Source organism: Bemisia tabaci, chromosome 3, assembly GCF_918797505.1.
Source record: "Bemisia tabaci chromosome 3, PGI_BMITA_v3".
Lineage (NCBI taxonomy): Eukaryota > Metazoa > Arthropoda > Insecta > Hemiptera > Aleyrodidae > Bemisia > Bemisia tabaci.
Window position 1 is genome coordinate 48,103,134 of NC_092795.1, and position 20,395 is coordinate 48,123,528.

The 20,395-nt window shown below is 38.9% G+C and overlaps 2 protein-coding genes and 1 long non-coding RNA gene across 3 annotated transcripts in view; 1 reads left to right on the plus strand and 2 right to left on the minus strand.

Moving 5' to 3' along the window:
* LOC140224277 (uncharacterized) overlaps window positions 1–11,038 on the plus strand; it is a 25,258-nt gene extending 14,220 nt beyond the window's left edge. The window contains exon 2 of the long non-coding RNA XR_011899576.1: window positions 9,392–11,038. This is a non-coding gene — a long non-coding RNA (uncharacterized lncRNA). The remainder of the gene's footprint in view (window positions 1–9,391) is intronic.
* LOC109030564 (insulin receptor) overlaps window positions 1–20,395 on the minus strand; it is a 380,809-nt gene that overhangs the window by 86,077 nt on the left and 274,337 nt on the right. The window lies entirely within an intron of this gene.
* Window positions 843–19,778, minus strand: LOC109030567 (uncharacterized). Its single transcript, XM_019041592.2, has 3 exons — window positions 18,535–19,778; window positions 5,884–6,092; window positions 843–3,350 (listed from the first exon to the last, which is right to left on the minus strand). The coding sequence occupies exons 1-3, from the start codon at window positions 18,698–18,700 to the stop codon at window positions 2,700–2,702; spliced, it is 1,026 nt and encodes a 341-aa protein (XP_018897137.2). The 5' UTR covers window positions 18,701–19,778; the 3' UTR covers window positions 843–2,699.

A 20,395-nucleotide genomic window follows, 5' to 3' on the forward strand; every position in this document is an offset into this window, starting at 1 on the left:
CAAATGGGAAGACCCCCTTTGTGATAGCTCGTTCGAAAGAGCATAAAAAAAGAAAACTTTTCGCGCAAACCCGAAGTCAATATCTCAAACCGTTTCAAAATGGCGGCCGGTTAAAGTTCAAAATGGCCGAAAATTCACACCGGTTATTTGTCTATGGATTTGCGCGAAAATCGGTAACTAGGGGTATTTTGACACGAGAAAAACGAATTTGACGTTAGATTTTCAAAAAAACCGAAATTTCCAAAATGGCCGCCGGTTAAAGTTCAAAATGACCAAAAATTGATTTCTTTAGAAATCTAAGTTCAAATTTGTTTGTCTTATGCCATAATACCCTCAAATTTCAAGTTTTAGGCAAATCCATCAGCAAAAAACCGAGGTGACAATTTTCGGCCATTTAAAACTTTAACCGGCGGCCATTTTGGAAATTTCGGTTTTTTTGAAAATCTAACGTCAAATTCGTTTTTCTCGTGTCAAAATACCCCTAGATACCGATTTTCGCGCAAATCCATCGACAAATAACCGGTGTGAATTTTCGGCCATTTTGAACTTTAACCGGCCGCCATTTTGAAACGGTTTGAGATATTGACTTCGGGTTTGCGCGAAAAGTTTTCTTTTTTTATGCTCTTTCGAACGAGCTATCACAAAGGGGGTCTTCCCATTTGAAAATTAAAAGTTGGGGGTCGTTGCCCCCCAAGGGGGGCCCCCCTGAAAATTTTAGGGGGCCAAAAAGTAGCTCCCTTTGACCTAGGAATGTCCCTCAAGTTTCAAATCTTTACCTCAATTAGGTAAAAAGTTAGAGGGGGTGGAAGGGACTTTTGGATCACCCTGTATTCATTTCCCACCATGTGTTGTTCAAACTATTAGCAATTTGCTATAACGGAGCCAAAGCGTCAAGATTGAGGTTGCCAGATTTATACATCGTAGAGACTGTCATGATAACGTTTAGCGCGCGATGTGAATCAAGTAGAGCATTGAGTTTTCATGAGCGGGTGGTTTGAATTCACGCATCAAGAATCATTAAATATCTTCGTAAGGAGTTGATTTCGGTAATTTTCGTTGTGCACATCGTGTTTTACGTAAAATTTTGGTTAAGAAACATGTATCAGAATGCTGAAATTCGTACCTTATCTGGTGGTCCATTAGTCTATTTTCAGCTGCCTCATACAGCTGCAGGATATGAATTTTAAAGAAGTGATGAAATTTCAATTTTTCTTTCTTTTTTTGGACGATGACAATACTTTCACTACCCTCGGGGAGCGAGGAAGTAAAACATAATTTTACTCCTCTACTCCCTTAGGACTAGATGCCCAAAACTTACAGAGAAAATTTCTCATATTCGTCGTATGATGAGCAAAGCACAAAGTTTGATTCCTATGCTCAAAAACTAGGCTATGCTTTAGTGCAATATTAGAGATATAATCAATGTGATAACATGAAATTTAAAGAAGAAAAGAATCAGAATCTTACTAATTGTCTTGTAGACAGGGACCTACAAGCATTGCTTATTGAAGTTTCAGGTACAGATGCAAAATTGATTTGAGCCGATAATTTTCCAAATTATAAGCGCCAATCTATATTTTGCTGGTAGAGGGGCTGTTTTTTCTCATATATAATCAATCATGGCTGCTTTCAAAAAAGCCTTCTAAAAGAACATACATCTTTCGAAATTCGGAGATTGTCAAGAAAGCAAACAAGACGGGTTTTCTTGTTTTTTTCGCATTCGAAAATTTGGCGCTTACGTGTTTTGGAAAATAATCGGTTCACGTTCAAGTAAGAAGTCTCACTTCTCATATACTTAGGACTCAAGATGAACCTTAAGACAAATATTTAAAAAAATTAAAGAAGATAACCATCAAAATCTTTTTCATAAAAACAAACAGTATATTACAAGAATACATATGGAAATACAAAAGTCGAAACGCCATCGATTTCAAGATTCAATACAACAATCCATTAGGATACATTTATTTACACTGTACAAAGTATACAACCTAATAACAATATTATTAACACTAGACACGGGTACATGTTACGTAAAAGTTAGGGAAATTGACTCAGAGCAAAAGCAGTTAAATGCTCGCCTTAAAATTCTGAAAACAAAGAGGTATACATAAACTTTGGAGATACCGACAACGAAAGCTTGAGAATCGAAGAAAGCTCGAGGGGACATGCTACAAAATTAAGAGAACGACCTTACTCAGTATCACAGAAGCGTAAAACCATTTACAAAAGGTGCTCTGACACCCGATACAAATAATGAAGGAGTCATCTGGTACCCCAAAGCTGTCCGTCCTACCCTCTGAAAGCCGATCACCTACCAATTTACAGTATACCGGAAATTCAGGCTCAATTGTAAGTCCTCGTCGGATTTACAAGATTCAGAGCATACTCAACGGGAAATGCAAAAACACATTCTACATAAATTAAAAATATGAAGATTTGTACTTTAATACGCAGGGTCCTCATTCAGATAATAATATACCATTCGAAGTAGACATCCACCAGCCTAGTATACGACGGACTTGCCGCAACAAAATTCTTTGCAAATCATGTAAGTCCCTGAATTTACTAGAATACAACTTCTACATTTTCTTTGCGTCTGGAGACGACAGTGATTAAATGGGAACAATATTATTTTGGTAGAGTCACAGATTGGAATTGCGGCCTTTCTGAAATGAACAGGCAGAAGGCAAAACACATCACCGCTGGAGAGCCTTGGCAGTCTTCTTCCTCGAAAGCACCCACTTGAGGGCACCGGCGACAGTGCCAACGTTGGCGGGGCGGGGGTTGGGCATGGCGCAGGTCAAACCTCGTGACGTCACTGGAGCGTTCTGGACCTGACACACGCGGGGAATCACCGGGACCGGCGGAGGCGCGGGTTTCTTGATGACGTCACGCTGGACGGCCGTCGTCGGGATGCGATGCCTAAAGTTGCGCATCAGGTGTGGATGCAGGAACCTGGTGGGCATCTGCACTCTCTCGGGCACCTTCTCGCTCGAAGACGCAGACGTGGAAACCTCGGAACTCTCCGATTCCGGATTCACCTCAACGGCCAGTTCCGGTTCGAAGCCCGAATCCTCGGAGTCCTCGGACTCGGGGTTGAGTTTGGGCACCGTCGGGATCAGGTCCTCGGAATCGGGTTCGCTGCTTGGTGGGGATTCTGGTTCGGGTGCTACGGGGGTTGCGGGCACGAGGTCTGGGAGTTTGGCCGGCAGGTAGGCCTTGGCTGATATGGCGCTATCTGGCGTACCGGGGAAGGCGGGAGCTGACTTTCTTGATGGCTTTCCGTCAACGATGGTGCCGCCTTTGAACAGAGCTACCAGCTCGGAGACTCTGCGCCATTGGGGAACCTGGAACACACAAAAACAGAGTCTTTAGAATATAGCTCTGATCCTGCTGTGCAAAAAAAAAAAAAAAAAAAAAAAAAAAAAAAAAAAAATCGGAAACGCCTCCTGAGGTCGCCAAATTTTCCCTGACAAAATAATTCTACAAAAATCGTCGCTATTCTGACAAAGGGGCGTATCTCAATTGGATTGCATTTTGCAAAAAGGAACCACTAGCATTGCAATGATGCTAAGATTTGCAACTTCATCTTTTGCAATAAAATTGCGGAAATCGTGAAAAACTATGAAATTTAGATGGTAATTTTTGTCTTAAATTTACAGTTCTTAGCGAGTAAAATAGAAACTATTAATGGATAATCGGGGTTTTCCTCCAAAAGAAGTTGCACAATCTTAGCAACATTGCAATACTAGTGGTTCCTTTTTGCAAAATGCAATCCAATTTCCTTGCAAGTCCCCAGAGAGCATGGATTCGTGTGTAAAATAAGGCTCAAATGGAAATTGAGAAACGCTCTTGCGTCAGAGGGACTACGAAATTTGAGGAGTTTTTTCATCCAACGAAAAATTAACATAAAAATAATTCAAGGGGAGGCAAGATGTCCATATTCAAATAGTAGCCTTTCACGGATAGACCGAAAGTTTCAAGTTTCTAAGTCTTACAATCTTGTTATACTAATAGTTTTCCTATCACTTGAAAAGTGTCTTCAGCAGAATATCCTCCAACATTGTGTATTCAGGCAATGTAGGTAAGGTGAAAAGTTAATCCATCATGTGACACTTTTCAAACGAGCTGCTCCGATGTTGAACTATTGAACTGGAAGCGGCCAGGCTGAGATTTCAATTTCAATATCTTTGACATTGCATTAAGAATATAACTGCCGATGCACCGAGTAATAGGGACACCCGAGGCAACTTCATGTGAAGGCCAAGCTAAATTTACGTTTCAAAATTCAAAACACCCACCAGAAAAGGCTGCCAAAAATAGGGATACTATAATACGATGGATAGTCTCAGAAATTCTCTCCTATCAAAGCTGAAAATCAGCTCAATGTAGGTAAGGTTAAACATAAGGTCATCATTCAAAACTTGTCAGAATAAGCAGTGATCACATTTTCAAACTTACGGAATTTATCTTAAGGGTTGCTCATTACCTGCATTGCCTTTGCGGCTTAACTTATACGAAAAAATGACGAGGTTCAAGACGTATTCATCTTGCCGAAAAGTATTGACTCTCCTAGGTGATGTTACATTTTTTTAAATATACTCATACTTTTTTCGGCTGAATATACCTTAGGAAATTTTCTATTTATGAAATGACCTCAGGACAGTAGTGACTCCACGAGGACTACATGCTATTGACGAGGGAAGTTTTAAAACATCCTACTATTGACACGTGCCAAAAATGTCTTCAGTTAAATATTCTCTGACATTGCTAAATTCCGACAATGTAGGTAAGGTTGAATATGGATTCATCACTAGACATTTTTCACACGTATTGGTGTGTCGGTAAAAATCAAGATAAAAATCCCCACGGAAGAAATTGCGCCAATGAATAAAATGAAATCTCAATAAGCGAAAATGTAACACCTTGCGTTCTCTAACTCGGAAAGTTCGCTGCAAGGAAAATACTGCGATCATAACTTAATCAAGCTGAGCAATCTCAACTGACTATGAGTTGGTCGCGAGGATTAAACTTGGAAAAAACCTTGCCAGATTTCTGTAAAATATACGTTCAAGCAGAGAACGATTTTAGTCTACAACTTCGAGTCCCCGACCCTCTGCCGCCCTGAAGAAGTACTAAAATGCACTCGACAAAATATTGGCTCCTTCATCTCAGTCGTTATGCAATTTGAGTGACATTTAGTAAAACAATTTGTAAAGCAGCGTAAAGCAACTATACGTAGAGAGCACCGACATCTTTAGGGCAAGAAGGAACTAACAAGTCTTGCCCGCCTATTATGTAGAACAACGGTCGGGTTCCCCATGCATATGAGTGCTTTTACGCGTAAGATAACCAAAATTCTTAAACTCTTCACCTCTCTTAATTTAAAAATCTAAATTTTCGTATATACTCCCATTTTCAAAATTCTCTGTAAAGACTTGAATAGCCTGAGACGCTGAATGTCTCAAAACGTACTAACTAACTAACTAACGAACTAACTAATTATTATATATTTGAATAGATTTCATTAATCTTCACCATCAGTTCGAGCCATCAAAAGACGTTCTTGTGACGAGCATAAGTGACTTATTCTACCGTGCTAAGGAAGAAAGCCGTAGGAACATTCAAGAGGTGCCAAATTTCCGTCGATAAAATGATTATTTATAAAGAAACTTATAAATATTTATCATTGATATTTTCAGACTCTTTAGATAAAATTACGAGGGAGGTTTTCTGAAAAATCGGAAGAAAATTATTCCTACATTTTCTCGAAAATTCGTGATCCCTCCACGGAAATTTGGCAACGCCGAAAGGCTCCTACGGCGTTCTTCCTTAGCACGGCAGCTTTGGAAGAAACACATGGACGGATAGATAACACACCTGGACTTTCGCATCGTCGCTTTCAGGGACCGGCGTCGGGGTTGGCTGCGGTCGATTTTCCGTGAGATGCGGCTCCAGGAATGACATAGCATCCTCGTATTTCCATTTTGGCGCGGACGGCATTCTGGCCACTTCCAAGAACCTTCGTCTTCTTACAGCATCTCGATACTGGTTTCGTAAAGACGTCCATCTCCACTGACACGCCCAGCCTGGGGGAACAAAATGAAGAAAATGTCGCATTGATTAATAAAGGAAACTATTTAATACATCACCGCGCCCCCTGAAACTCCTGGGATGAGTTTTAATGAAAGGGAAAATTAAGAGAAAACAAAGGTGGATATTAAACGGAGATGGTTGTATTTCCCCCAGAGATTTCGGCCCAAACGCACACTGCCGTTTGAATGCTGTCAAAGGCCATTTTTAAGACCTTAAATGGTAAATCAGAGGTTCTGACGACGGATTTTTCATCCTAAACAGGCCTGTGAGGGCAATTATTTTCAGGATGATCACCTGGCTGTGATGAGCTATAGTAGAAATAAGGGTGAAACACGTTGGCAAAGTAAATCACATACCTATTCCTATTTGCTTTACTTATGGATGAAAACTGACAGAAATCATGAACATAAATTACACTTATAGATTAAGTATCGCAATACTAGAATACTGGATGCGGTAGACAATGCTGAATTCGGTTGAAGCTATGTAGCCATTTAACAAATCGATTGGTCATGTAATGGGGAAAAATTACTGAAAATATCAAGGGATGCTCAGAATCATAAACAGAATCAAAGAATTCATAACGTGAAGAGATTCATATACACATCATCACAACATCCACAAGAATTTTTTTTTTTTTTTTTTTTTTTTTTAAATTTTTTTTTTCAAATAATATCTATATTCATTCTTAACGTTCCCCCCTTACAATCGACCATATTTTGCTTTCTTGCACAAAAAACTATGCTACACGCATCAAAGTTTAAAATTCCCTCCCTCGTAACACCCATCCTTTAAGCTCAGATGATCCAATAGTAGTCACTGAAATTTTAAAACTCTTAAACCTATTGAATTTAAAAATTTAAGGTCCCTTGTCCCTGACGTAAATAGCGTGGTTGATCGTCGTATATTAAGTAACTGACCAACCATTTATTTATTTTCATTGTTCATACTTAACTTAGGTTTATCATAAATGTGTCTTACTCTAGATTTAATTTATGCCGCCGTATTTATTTTTTTGGTTTATTTTGTTACTTTATATTATTATCATTTATATTTATTTTTTGCCTGATCCGGCGGAATAATTGGGTTCTCAATGTGCCGGGCAGAAAAATGTTGTATCATCTTTTATGTTTTACACTTTGAATAAATATATACCTTATCTTATCTTAGCATGTTTAGATCATCATCTCCAGTTTTGACAGAACCAGAATGGAGAAATCACGCCCCAGCGGAGGAAAGGAATGATGATACCCTCAATAAACGCAAAACCACCCCCCTGAAAGTCGATAAACCTAAGCTCAACTCAGGAACAATGAAAAATGCACCGCCTACGCTCCAGTCCAGCAGATTATACTTGCTCCGATTTGGTCACATACTCATCCACAAAAGTTCCCGTATGCGAACCCCAAAAGTTTTCAAACTCAGCCTCCGTATCGTTAGATTGCCTAACGTGGACACTGAAGGCTAACTCGAAGATAAGGCACCCGCTGCAGCCCAACGTCTGGCTTTTCACGTGTACGCACACTACTCCAGCCCCGATTTCATGCGATGACGCCCCGGGCCGAATTCAAGACGTACAAATCATTGGTTTCGGCACTCGAAGTTCTTATGTAAATTTCATTTGAGTAAGGGTAGGTACGCGGGGTACGCATTTTCTGGTTACACGTGTAACCTTTCTAATGTGTATTTGTACCTACAGAAGATTCTTGCCATTTTCTATTATTGTCTACATTTCTGTCATGATTTTATTTTTTCGTTAAAATACAAGTGTTTGTGTTCACATTTCAAATATGAATTTCTTTGTATAACATTTCAAAGTACCATTTTTCAAATATTTTATCATCCTCGCATCAATTCAACCCTTGCACTTTTCTGTCTGTTGTTTTTTTTTTTTTTGCTTGGAAAATTTTGGGGTTTCGAAAGCAAAAATCCAAATTAATTCATTCCAGCGTTTCCACATCCTATTTTGATTGTAACCCTTTTTAGGAGCAGTGACATGCACTGCACTTTGATAAATTTTTCAGTCGTTTTTACAATTTTTGTAATTACAAGGGGGCACCAAAATCATCTGGTCATTTTATGATACAATCTTACAATTTCATGCAAACATTTTCATGATACAGTTTTTGTTGCAGCAACCTCCAAGGAGGCATTCACCAAGATGTTATACTTCGTGGAACACTCTGGAGAATCGCAGGCTTCAGAAGTAGAAGCAGAAAGACGTCGGAAGCGTACGATCACTCTGCCTGCCAGATTCGATACAAGCGATGATGAGAATTCCCAACCAATGAGGAGACGAGCAAAGAAGCCGCCATAGAAGAATGATAGTAGCCATCAAGTAATTTTAGCACCTGCGAGTACAACACTGCCCTCATTCCCGCAACCACCCCGTATACCCCTAATGCCAAGAGTGATAGACACAAACTACATCATAGAACTCTTCGAGACACTAGAAGAACTGAGAGACACCTTTGCGTCTTAAGGGGACTCTCAAGATGACGATGCCAAATTCTTTTCAGGAGGAGAGGACCAAAACAATTTACATGATGACCTCCATGTGAAAAATGAAGAAGAGAACAGACAGGCGCAGGTTGATGTTGAAATAGAAATCTCTGAATTGAATGTAGAAATCCCTCTTACTCCGCAACTGCAAGTACAGAATGTGCAACCGCAAGCTACATGGAAGCAGCACCAGGATGTTATACTTCGTGGAACACTCTAGAGAATCACAGGCTTCAGAAGTAGAAGCAGAAGGACGTCGAAAGCGGATGATCACCCTACCTGCCAGATTCGATACAAGCGACGATGAGAATTCCCAACCACTGAGGAAACAAGCAAAGAAGCCGCCATAGAAGAAAGATAGTAGCCATCAAGTAATTTTGGCACCTGCGGGTACAACACTGCCCCCATTCCCTCAATTCCAGCTTTAAACTCTCTCCACCGCATTGGTATCCGCACCAAGCAATTCTGCCAACATCACCGACTACATACCCCGCTTCAATATATCACTGGATGAGCGCTGTTTTCATCAAACAGAATTTCTCAACAACGACCCAATTTTTATGACAACACTGAGGATCACCCATTTTAACTTGTATGATTCAAAACGAACCAAACATACGCCGGATCAATTCTAAGAAACTCCGCAATCAACCAAGAAACCTCATATTTTATCTAATTCACCTTTTTATTAATCATACATCGCATTTACCGTTTTTCTGTTAATGTGTTCTCCATAATCGGTCCGCAATATCCATTCTGCATCCTCAATTACTGTGTCTTATTTTTTCAGTTGAACGATTGAGAACTTTCGGAAGACATGCTAGAACTCATTGAATACGACATCAGTAATGCCAAAGTCAATGGAGATTCCCTATTCGCCAAATCGGTTGCCATGCGAGTCCTCGGCAGAGACATCTTGGCATCGTCGTCCATAACTGGACAGCCGCCCTCGTGGGTCCCAGAATCATCCCAGCCCAGGCCGCGTTTAAATTAGACGAAGATGGAATATATCCGATGTGAGTAAAACATGAGTAAAAACGTTTCATAATAAGATGGATCCCCCGCTATTCTCTTTTCGTAAAGGAAGTATATCTTACTGGGTGAATACCAATAGTAATTGCACGAAGAAAGGGTTCAGAAATTCCTTAGCCCCGTAGCTTTTCGAAGTAGCCGTACCAATTTAAAAAACTTCTTTTCCCCAGAAATTTCCAAAGTAAGCCCTTCCTTTCCTGCAATGCTAGCATGATGCAATTTTGTGTGCAAGCGCCCCTTGGGGTTGGGCCGCGTAGCGGCCAGGGCCAGGGAGCAGAGCCCCCTAATACTAGCTATACAATCTCGGGTGTAATGCTAACATTACACTCATTTTTATTTAGTGAAACCTTATTCGTATTTCGTGCCCGCTTCAATCCTAATAATATTAAGCTGAACTCCGATTCAGGCTTCAAATTCTGACTCTGAGTAATTTTTATTCCTACCAATTTTAAGTCAAGATTTAGGATACCAGATGTTTTTAGTGAGTGTATAAATCAAGATTTGGGGAAGTTGAAATCATTCTTCCAACTGAATGTCGTTCTGCGTGTAAGCGGGAAATGTGTCACTTTCATTATTGTTTCCTTCCTTTACTCATTTTATATCATGTTTTTCACTTGTGTTTATAATTATATACTGTATACGTGAGTATAATATACTTTTTTGCGGTTTTTTTTTAATTACTTCAATGCCGCTCAAAAAAGTTCCATAAACTCATTATACTTTATCGATACCTAACCTAAATGTAACGCAGCAAATAGCTGTTTTGAATGCTCGATGACCCCTTCCGACTCCTATTTAGATTCAGGACTATCTGTTGAGTCCATATTTTCATAACCAGCAGTGAAACTATTGAAACCTAAACCAAGAGGGGATGAAAATCCAAATAATCAACCTACGATGAGTTACTACGAAATTCCATCGCAGATTTTGGATAGGTCAGATCTTACCGTGATGCATAACTGGAGCGAAAAATGTTCCTGGTGGATAGTGGATAGGTTATGAGTAGGAAAATTACGCTTTTTCAAAACAAGTGAACTCTATACAAAAATAAAAATTCACATCATTTTCCCAATTTTTCTTTATTTTTCCAAATAGAAAAAATGGCGCTGATAGCTGGAGGATCGATACAACAATCAGGATTTCCTTCGTCCTTCTCCTATGCAACGATGATTGAAAGCTCACTAATTCCTCCCGAATCTCCTCCTCTATCCCAGTCTTTCTTGCAAAATATGTCTATCTTTTCTGTATGAAGATTTTTTACGGAAAGCCGCGGAAGATGATTTTTTAACATCAACTCAAAAACCACCAAATTCAAATAACACTTCGTTTGAAAACTCACTTTCTTCGCCAAACGTGTATCTTTGCCATGAGTATATTTCAACCCGAACATCCCAATCACACCCCCTATATAATAGATCTAACAACTCCTGAACCAAAAGGAAATATCCCCTCAACTCAAAAGCGGAGCAACTTGTTCAAATTCAACTGTGCTCAAAAAACCTCGAACGAAAAGAATTGACTGTGATGGTGAAACTCATCGTGTTTTTAATGAAAACCTCGCCCCATACGGAGACAGGATGCAATATGTAGAGGCATGCGAAGATCCAAAAACGTGTCCTCACAATGCAAATAATAAAATCGAAATCAACGTACAAGATTTATATTGAACCAGAGCCTTGAAACTCTGGAACAATTCGAAAATTCCTCCCTAATCTAAAGCTTAAAAAAAAAATCCATGTGTATGAAAATAAAGCTGTAAATCGAAATGTAAATAATAAAATTAAAAATAGTAGTTTAGGATAAATTGAAATTTGAAAGATGTAACTCATTCATTCGTATAATCCTTTCCTCCTTTCCTTTCACGCCTCCAGAAATTGCAACTTGTACATTACGACCAATCTCAATCTTGATCAACATGTGACCGAAAGATGAAAGCTTCACCGAGGAAGAACTGAAGAAAATCGCAGAGGACCTCCAGAAATTGCTATTCTAGCTGTCTTCACTCCCCCCAACGCTTTTATTCAGCTTTTCTATCTTTTTTGCTGTTTTTCTGAATTTTTTCATTTTTTGTGAATTTTTTCAAAATTTTTCAACTTTTTCAAAAATTTTCGAAATTTTTGAATTCTCGTGATTTTTTGGCAAGTTCGACACTAATCAATAATAGAAATGTCGAAATCGCGCGCTTAAACCATTTCCGTCTCGAGAAAATCGCGAAAAATTGCTATTTTCCCGTGAAAATTCTCTAAAAATCTCGAAAAATCTCAATTTTCGAGGTTTCCTAAGGCCGCTCAAAGTTCGCGCTTGAGTGGTCAAAAAGTAGTCAAAAGTAAGCAATAGCATATCTAAATTCCCCCTTTTCTCACTAAATTAAGGCACTTTACTCATTTTCTTCCAAAATGATAGCCAAGAAATCTCTCTTCTGAGGCCCGCGTCCCGGCCACTAAACTGCCCTTTTTCCACTCTCAGATTCGCCCTCAGGGCAACGAATCACCTCCAAAAACCGAAAAATCTCCCGCGGAGCTCCTTTTTCACTCTTTTCAAGACGTCTAAAATTGACGAAAAATCTTGATCGGTCTTTTTTCTGTCCTTTTCGCTGTTTCGTGGCACCATCTAAGTTTCTGTTCTTCTCTGTGTGTTACAGGTATGAACACTCTCTTTTCACTTTGATTCACCTCCTAAAGGTAGAAATGTGTTCATTCTAGCTGTCTTCACTCCCCCAACGCTTTTATTCAGCTTTTCTATCTTTTTTGCTGTTTTTCTAAATGTTTCCATTTTTTGTGAATTTTTCTCAAAATTTTCAACTTTTTCAAAAATTTTCGAAATCTTTGAATTTTCGTGAATTTTTGGCAAGTTCGATATAAATCTAAAATAGAAATGTCGAAATCGCGCGCTTAAACCACTTTCGTATCGAGAAAATCGCGAAAAATTGCTATTTTCCCGTGAAAAATCTCTAAAAATTCCGAAAAATCTCAATTTTTCGAATTTCACGCCTCCAGAAATTGCAACTTGGACATAACGACTAATCTCAATCCTGATCAACATGTGACCGAAAGATGAAAGCTTCACCAAGGAAGAACTGAAGAAAATCGCAGGGGACCTCCAGAAATCGTTACTTGGACACACAGACTCGTCTTAATCCTGATCAACATGTGACCGAAAGACAAAAGCTTCACCGAGGAACAACTTAAGAAAATCTGCGATTTTCTTAAGTTGTTTAATTAAGAGTAGGGATATTAAATTCTCGGACGAAACCTGCGGTGAGACAGCCGACGAATCCCAAACTGTGTCAGCTATATCACAAAAAGTATCCGAGATATGCAGCAGCTACTCAATCCATGGAGGATCGGCACGAGCAGAATCATTGAAAAACTTGCACCCCAAAGATCGCTTTGTTAACATGATTCTTTACGAGTTGGCACTTCGCATGCGTTACAATTCGCAAACAGACGATGACTGTACGTGCACGACGTACGTACTTTCGACGTACCGTCGCAAAGATTCGTCCGATAAAAGAGGGTGGGTAAAGGTGGAGGTCGGAATTAATTAAATGCCTTGATGAAACACACTATATTTCATATGCGCGATACTATAATATAAACTGTTTCTGTGCAAAGATCGAGAAGTCGATGAACTTCAATTTGATTAGAAGTTTTCTTAACATAACACGTACCCAATATAAGTAGTGCAATTATGTATCGTCACGTCGGCAAGATTCGCCCCATGAGAAACCGGAAGGAGTTAGTGGACGTCAAGTTGATTTTTACGTCTCGACGTTAAAACGATACTTTTTTCCTGTATTTTAATAATGGCAAACAGTTGCCGTGTGCAACTAAATTCGCACTCAAACGCGCAAAGTGTCGATTCCGAGCCTCCCGTGAATGCGTGGTCAACTAATTGAAACCAATATGAAGAACACACTATTCCATCTATTCCTGTCCTGTTTCCATCTACATGTAATTTATTTGGTGTGTATGTGATTATGTAATATTAATATCAATAAATTATTTCGTAAATTTTGTACATGTTGGTTGCAATTTTTACTTGAAAGTAGCGTATTTTGCCTTAAGGTAGGTTTTCTTTCAGGAGGTAACTCCTTTCAACGAAGTGCGTTTATTGAAACGTAGAATTTCGTGTCCCTTATCGAAAAAAAGGTGATCCAGTGGTACTTCGCAGCTCCTCAGACTTTCTCAACTGAGTGCCCCCACAAAATATGCCCGGCACACTTCCATGTGCCCAATGTACCTTGCCAATATTAGGCGAAAATTTTGTTTTTACTTTAATTGTTTCTTTTCCTTTGAAGTATTACAATTATGAGTATCACGTAAAGATGAGAAGAAATATGACCACCGTGATTATTTTCACCCAAACGCAGAGTGTCGTAACCGAACGAGGAGAGGAGACTTGGCTGATTGTCAGTCTGCCTTCATTTTGAAAGGTAGGCAAAAAGCGCTCCTGCGTGGACGAATAGTGGTATCTCTGCACCTGCCAAATGTTTGCCCACTGAGATCCCGTGGAGCTTGCTTGCGTCAGGGATAACATGGCGCGGCGCCGCTGTTACCTAAATTTTCCCGGAAAACAATGCTGAAATACATTCCCCGTTTAAATTCTCACTAGAATTCTATTCATGAAGACCTGCAGTGAAAGGCTCCTTCAACTTAATAAAATAAACTAATAAAAAAGGAAAATTCTTTGTTATAATATTATTAGAATAATGTCTCAAATTTATTATTTTTATAATTATGACCCAACTTCTTTCAATAAGTATCAATTATTGAATTAACAATCCTTTCTTATAAATCACATTACCTAATTATTTGATCAATTTTAGTATTATTCTTATGAGTTTCATTCTTATCACTAATTATGCACAAGCACGAAGTTGACCACTTAATTTCGCTGAATGCCACTTGTAGAATAAACGGGCGAATAGAGGAAGAAATATCACCGCTTTCATACAATAAAGATTAGGATTTAGTATTTACACGAATTAAAACTGTCCTGCTGGAAATCCGAAAGATTAGAAAATGCTCTGGAGATCATTTTCAATGAGGAGAAGGCTGAAGAATAACAATCGTCATTACAAAACGACGGAGGTACCCTGGAAATTCTCCAATTGACGTAATCACAGTTTTCACGGCGCGAGACGCGGAGGTAAAAATACGTCCTCTTGGCGGCTATCTCTTGTCTACTGCGGTCCCAGCCGTTTTATGACTGGGCATAATTTGGACTGCATTTTGCAATTTGGACCTATAAATTCTGGCTCATCTGAAAAACACTTATGTGCATAGGGAAACTAATGGCACTTACGTTGTTTTAAAACCGGGCCAGAATTTATAGGTCCAAATTGCAAAAAACAGTCCATTTCATAGTATTTACTCAGGACGGTAGCGAATCCTCTCTGGCTTCCCGAATCAGTGAGTCGCGCTGAGGACGGAGGTCGGGACACCTCCGAAATGCATCCGCTTTAAAATTGCAAGTTTATGCAAGAGAGAGTTTGTAAATGAGTTAAGAGTTTTATAAATTTTATAAAAAAATTTAATTTTTTTTTAATTTTACCACTAACACAATCTCCCGGAGTATTTGAAGACACCGAGCTCCCCGCTTAAAAATTTGCCAGAGTATTTGAAGACACCGAGCTCCCCGTTTAAAAATTTGCCAAAAAGGCTTAAAGTTATTGTGCATTATTAAGATTACTGAATTAATGTATAATGTGGAGCAAGGAAGAAAATCAGATCGTAATTATCTCCACACAGTCATCGAGTATTCAATAGACCAGTCAGGTGAAGAGATTCAAATTTGTGCATCATCATGTTTCTAGCTATTGCTCGAGGAATCTTCGGCAAAAAAAAAGGAAGAGAGGAATGAACACGGACATGATCTTGAGAACGCTCACGAAAAATTAATGCTGAATTCTTTATCTTAATCGATTTCGCAGGGGTCGGGTTCTTACATGGAATGATTTTGCAACTATGTCTTCTGAGCGGCGCGAGGTATACTGCGGAAGAACGCCGTGCTAAGGAAGAACGCCGTGCGAACGATTGAGAGAGGCGAAATTTTCATCGATAAAATGTTTGTTTTAGAAAAAAGCTGTGCTTATTTTTCCTCGAATTTTTAGGAACTTTAGGCCAATTTGTGAACAAATTTATCTTAAAAATCGGAGGAATGATATTCACAACTTTTCCCGAAAATTCGTGATTCACTAAAGGAAATTTGGCAACACCTAAGGGCTCACACGGCGTTTCTCCTTAGCACGGCAGTTTTTTATAAGGAGATGCAGAATTCATTCCTACGTGTTCAGCAAAGGAGCAGGATTTTTTTTTTTTTTTTTTTTTTATTTTTTTTGCAATTTTACACGAATTTCATAAAAAAACAAACCCGCAGAATTTCATAGATCTTCCTCACGTGTGACTTCCGTCGTTCTAAAGTATTTGTCCCTCATTACATGAAAAAAACGACAGCAGAACTTGTTTTAAAACCATAGAAATCACACATGAAAAACACCGAAAAAAGAAGAAATCGTCGTAATATCTAACGGTACCATGTAAAATTAATGCAATTTGTTTGGTTTTAGTTGTAAACCATGTAGATAGATACAAGGAAATACTTGCAGTAGTTACGTGATATTTAAATTCAATTCCTTCCCCCCCCCCCCCAAAAAAAAAAAAAAAAAAAAAAATTGGTTAGTTTGTGATGCGGTAATGAGTTTTCTTTGATGCGGGAAACTTGGTTGTCCCGGAGAAAGAGAAAAACGCCCGCAGATGCGGAAGTCTTAAATAACGTGATAAGAAGAAAGCGACTTGGGTGCTGCCGTCAACAGCAAAAACCGAGGTAATACTTTACGTTGATTTTCTTGAAAAACAGCGTTTTGTAGACGAAACAAAAAAAATTAAATGTATAATGCAGATACGCTGTTTTTACGCAAAACGATCCGGTGGGCTCTAGACTTTTTTGGCGTTCATCGTCGTACGTATTGGGCGAAATCATTGAATCAATGACAAATTAACGTATTTAAGACGATTTGAAACGAATAATTCAGTAACTTAGTTGTAAATGTGAAAAGAAGAAGCCGCGTGCCTTACTATTAAAACTTGCACTCAATTCATAAAATGTAAGAATGTACACACGATTATTATTTTGGGGGGCATGAGCGATTAGCGCCATCAACTTAATCATTCGATACGGCGGGTCTTGTTTCATTTAAATAAAATATCATCGGCTGATTAGACAAACTGTGCAAACCAGAATACATTATTTCCGCCTCAAATAAAATCTGGACAAGAATAGTACTGCCGTGCTAAAGAAGAACGCCGTGTGAGCCTTCAGACGTTGCCAAATTCCTTTGCCTGAACACGAATTTTCAGGATAACTGATGAATATTTTCCGTTTAATGTTTTAAAAGAATTATTTCCTAGTTAGAACTCAATCATCTGATTGTTCCAAGAGAAGATCTAATTGCGCACATGGATCTATATCATCTGAAAATTCTAAAAGAAGATATTTATAACTCTAATCGTTCATAAACATTTAATTGGAGGAAATTTGACAACTTTCGAATGATCATACGGCGTTTTCCCATAGCACGGTAAAATAGGTCCCAAGCCATAAGTTTCTTGGCAAAAAAAAATACACCCCGGGAGAGAGAAAGCCTCCTGCGCAAAGATAAGGTACGATGAAGTTGGAATAGACGTAATTAAATAGAGGGATTTTAATTCAATGTGAAATTCAAGAGGAAAAATAATAAAATTGTATTCTTGCAACTTACTTAAGAAGGACCCTTTTTTGCAAAAGGTAGACCCTCTTTCCTTATTTATTGGCGTGTGTCCGAGTTTTATACTACCACACAGCTTTCACTAAAGAACTGTGGGTCCTGAGAACTCACACAATTGGCTAGTTACTTTAGCGCAGATCCGACTGAAAGATTAAAATTATACTCTTTAAGCTTTGGAATTGCGCACTTCATTTTGGTGCTGAAAAATTAAGGACACGAGATTTCAATTCCAACCAACCGAGGTAGGGCAATAAGTATTACTGCGATTGTAAGTAGACTGGATTAAGTACAGGTCGATCAGATCACTAAATTTCTGATTGTTCCTATAAAAATCATAATTTGGTAGAGCAATTTTTAGAAACAAAAAACTTTTTTTTGAACGGTCACCGAAAAGCATGCGACATATTTTTCCGACCCTCATGCCTTAAAATCAGGATCACTATATGAAAATTAATTTGAATAAATCGATTTTGTGTGCGATGGTTGATTCATTCTGACATTTCCCCCTGAGTCTTTAATAATTCAATCACTCTGTAGTACGCCAGGTATTCATACAAAATATTTGATTGAGGAAATACCTGCAGTACAGAACGCCTGAATTCCCTAATAACGCAGTGTGAGCGACGGCACAATTTGCGACATTCACACAGGGCATTCCATCGGAATGAATTTGCAGTGTTTCCAAGTCAAACCTGTTGTGCGAATGCCCAAAGTGCTACAGGATGATAATAATTAGGATATTGATGAAGAAATCACTCAAAATTTTAAAAACAATCGACACGCCGATAAATCATCGAATCAATCTGCAAAGGACAGGAATCCACCATATCTGATTAGCCCGTAATTATGACGAGAAAACACACGCGGAAAAAATTTGGGTAGCATTTCCCATACTCAAGTTAAAAAACGACACAACCAGACAGTATAGTAACTTCGACCAAATTACTGTCACGATAGAGAAAAATCTTATTACTTTCACGATAATTTTGATGAAAGTTACCATACTCTATGGCTGTGCCGTTCATTAACCAGAATATGGTAAATGCTATCTATAGTATTTATCTGTGAAACATTACAAAACATTAAACCACAAAAGAAAGAAAATTGAGAGAAAAAAATTTCCCAGGACTTACCAAAGTCATCGGAAAACTGCTTTCCAATCTGCGCCCAAGTTGCATCAACAAGCTTGCTGTTGTAGAAGTTCAAGTCCCTCTTGTCGTACAAATGACGGTGTTCTTGCACGGCTTGAATCAATTCCAAATCGTTGATTATCACGTCCGAAATCCACTCGGAAGACATTGTCGGCCAATATCTTTTCACTAGTACAAGAAAACCGTTCACAGCAAGGAAAGCCAGGTCAATATCGGATATTGCCGTTGACAAGAAAAAAAAAACAAAACAACGTTCGTCGTACAAATAAAACCCGATTATTAAATCAAATATAACACAGGACAGAAAATCGGAGGAACAGTCAATGGAACAGACACACTTGAGAAATTACCGATTGATTAGCGAAATCGGGAACGACGAGTGCCGAAAATACCGAGCGCGTGATGAGCAATGCAGTTCGAAGACACAAGTACTTTTAAGACGCAAATTCGTTCACTAAAATCTCGACGTAGATTACGAACGGCAACACAAAATTAAAAGTCAAAGACACGAGAGCGAGCTAGAGACGGAATGGGATCTTCAGTGCGAACTGATCAAGATCGAATTGATAACTGATCAACCCTGATCGCGCCGCAGGTGAGTTAAGGGTGCGGAGGATCAGTCGGAGGGGGTGGGCGAATCACAGCGGTGAGCGGACGGGGGTGGCGAGCATCGGGAATAGCCTGCGAAGGAGAGGGGAAACACGCTGCGGGCGCGCTGATTGGCGGTCACGGCGGAGGAGGGGTGGTTTCGCTAGGGGTTGTATACACCTGTGCGTATGACTTGCATGCAAAGGACAGGTGAGCAAGGTGAATTGAAATCTGGAGGTGGGGGAGCTTGATTAGTGGTCCAAGGGAGGAGAGAAAGAGGGAGATGGAAATATTTATTGAAGGGTGGTGAATTTGACTATGAGGAAGCTTTGAACTTGGAAAAACTGATACAAACATGTTCATTAAGCTATTATAATTTAAGGTTAAAATCAACACGAGAAAATGCATTATTACATTAACATAGTTGCATTTCTGGTTCTGGATAACAAGTTTGGGATGCTGCAAGAAAATGCAGGAATGTAAGATGTAATAAAATGAAATAGCCGGTAAATTACTTCAATCTACATTCCACTTCTACCGGCTTGATTAATTAGTATAACATGGACCCATAATTTTAGTTCATTTAAGTTATTATTATGTTTAAAATACGGCATTAAGGTTAATTAATGAATAAAATGCCGGTGGAACATTTGGGCTTCGTCAACTCTTTCCTACACTTTTTCAAGAAAAATTGCAATTGCATCCACGGTAGCTACAAAATTTCAAATAAATCTTCGTGAATATTAAAATATGAAAGTTTATACAATGAAATTTGATATCGATGAAGTTTCTAAAGTGACTAATAGTATTATTGGAGAATTTCTGGCGGAATTTAATGATATTCTAGAATTCTCATGTCGATGTGGGAAAGTGTTCCGCTCTAAAAATTATATTCTCCGATTTCCACATTAGAGAAAAATTGTAAGAAATACTGTAAACTTAACACGCTGTTGTACTTTTTCCATTGATACAAAAAAAGAGAAAGAAAAGAAAAATATTAGAGAAAAAATCGGTTCACTCGAATCTTATGGGCAACGGTTCCGTACCAAAGGGCACAGAAGCGGTGGTGGATGCGGCGCGTAGACAACCACGTGGATTATTTGCACGACTGATTGCAAGTACAATGATTTTGAAGCTGAAAGTTTCCACTGAAAAAACAATTCGCATTGCCGACGTTCATTACACTGCCGAGCTAAGTAAAAACGCCGTAAAAGCATTTGAATGTTGCCACATTTCCCCTCAGAAAATAGTTACT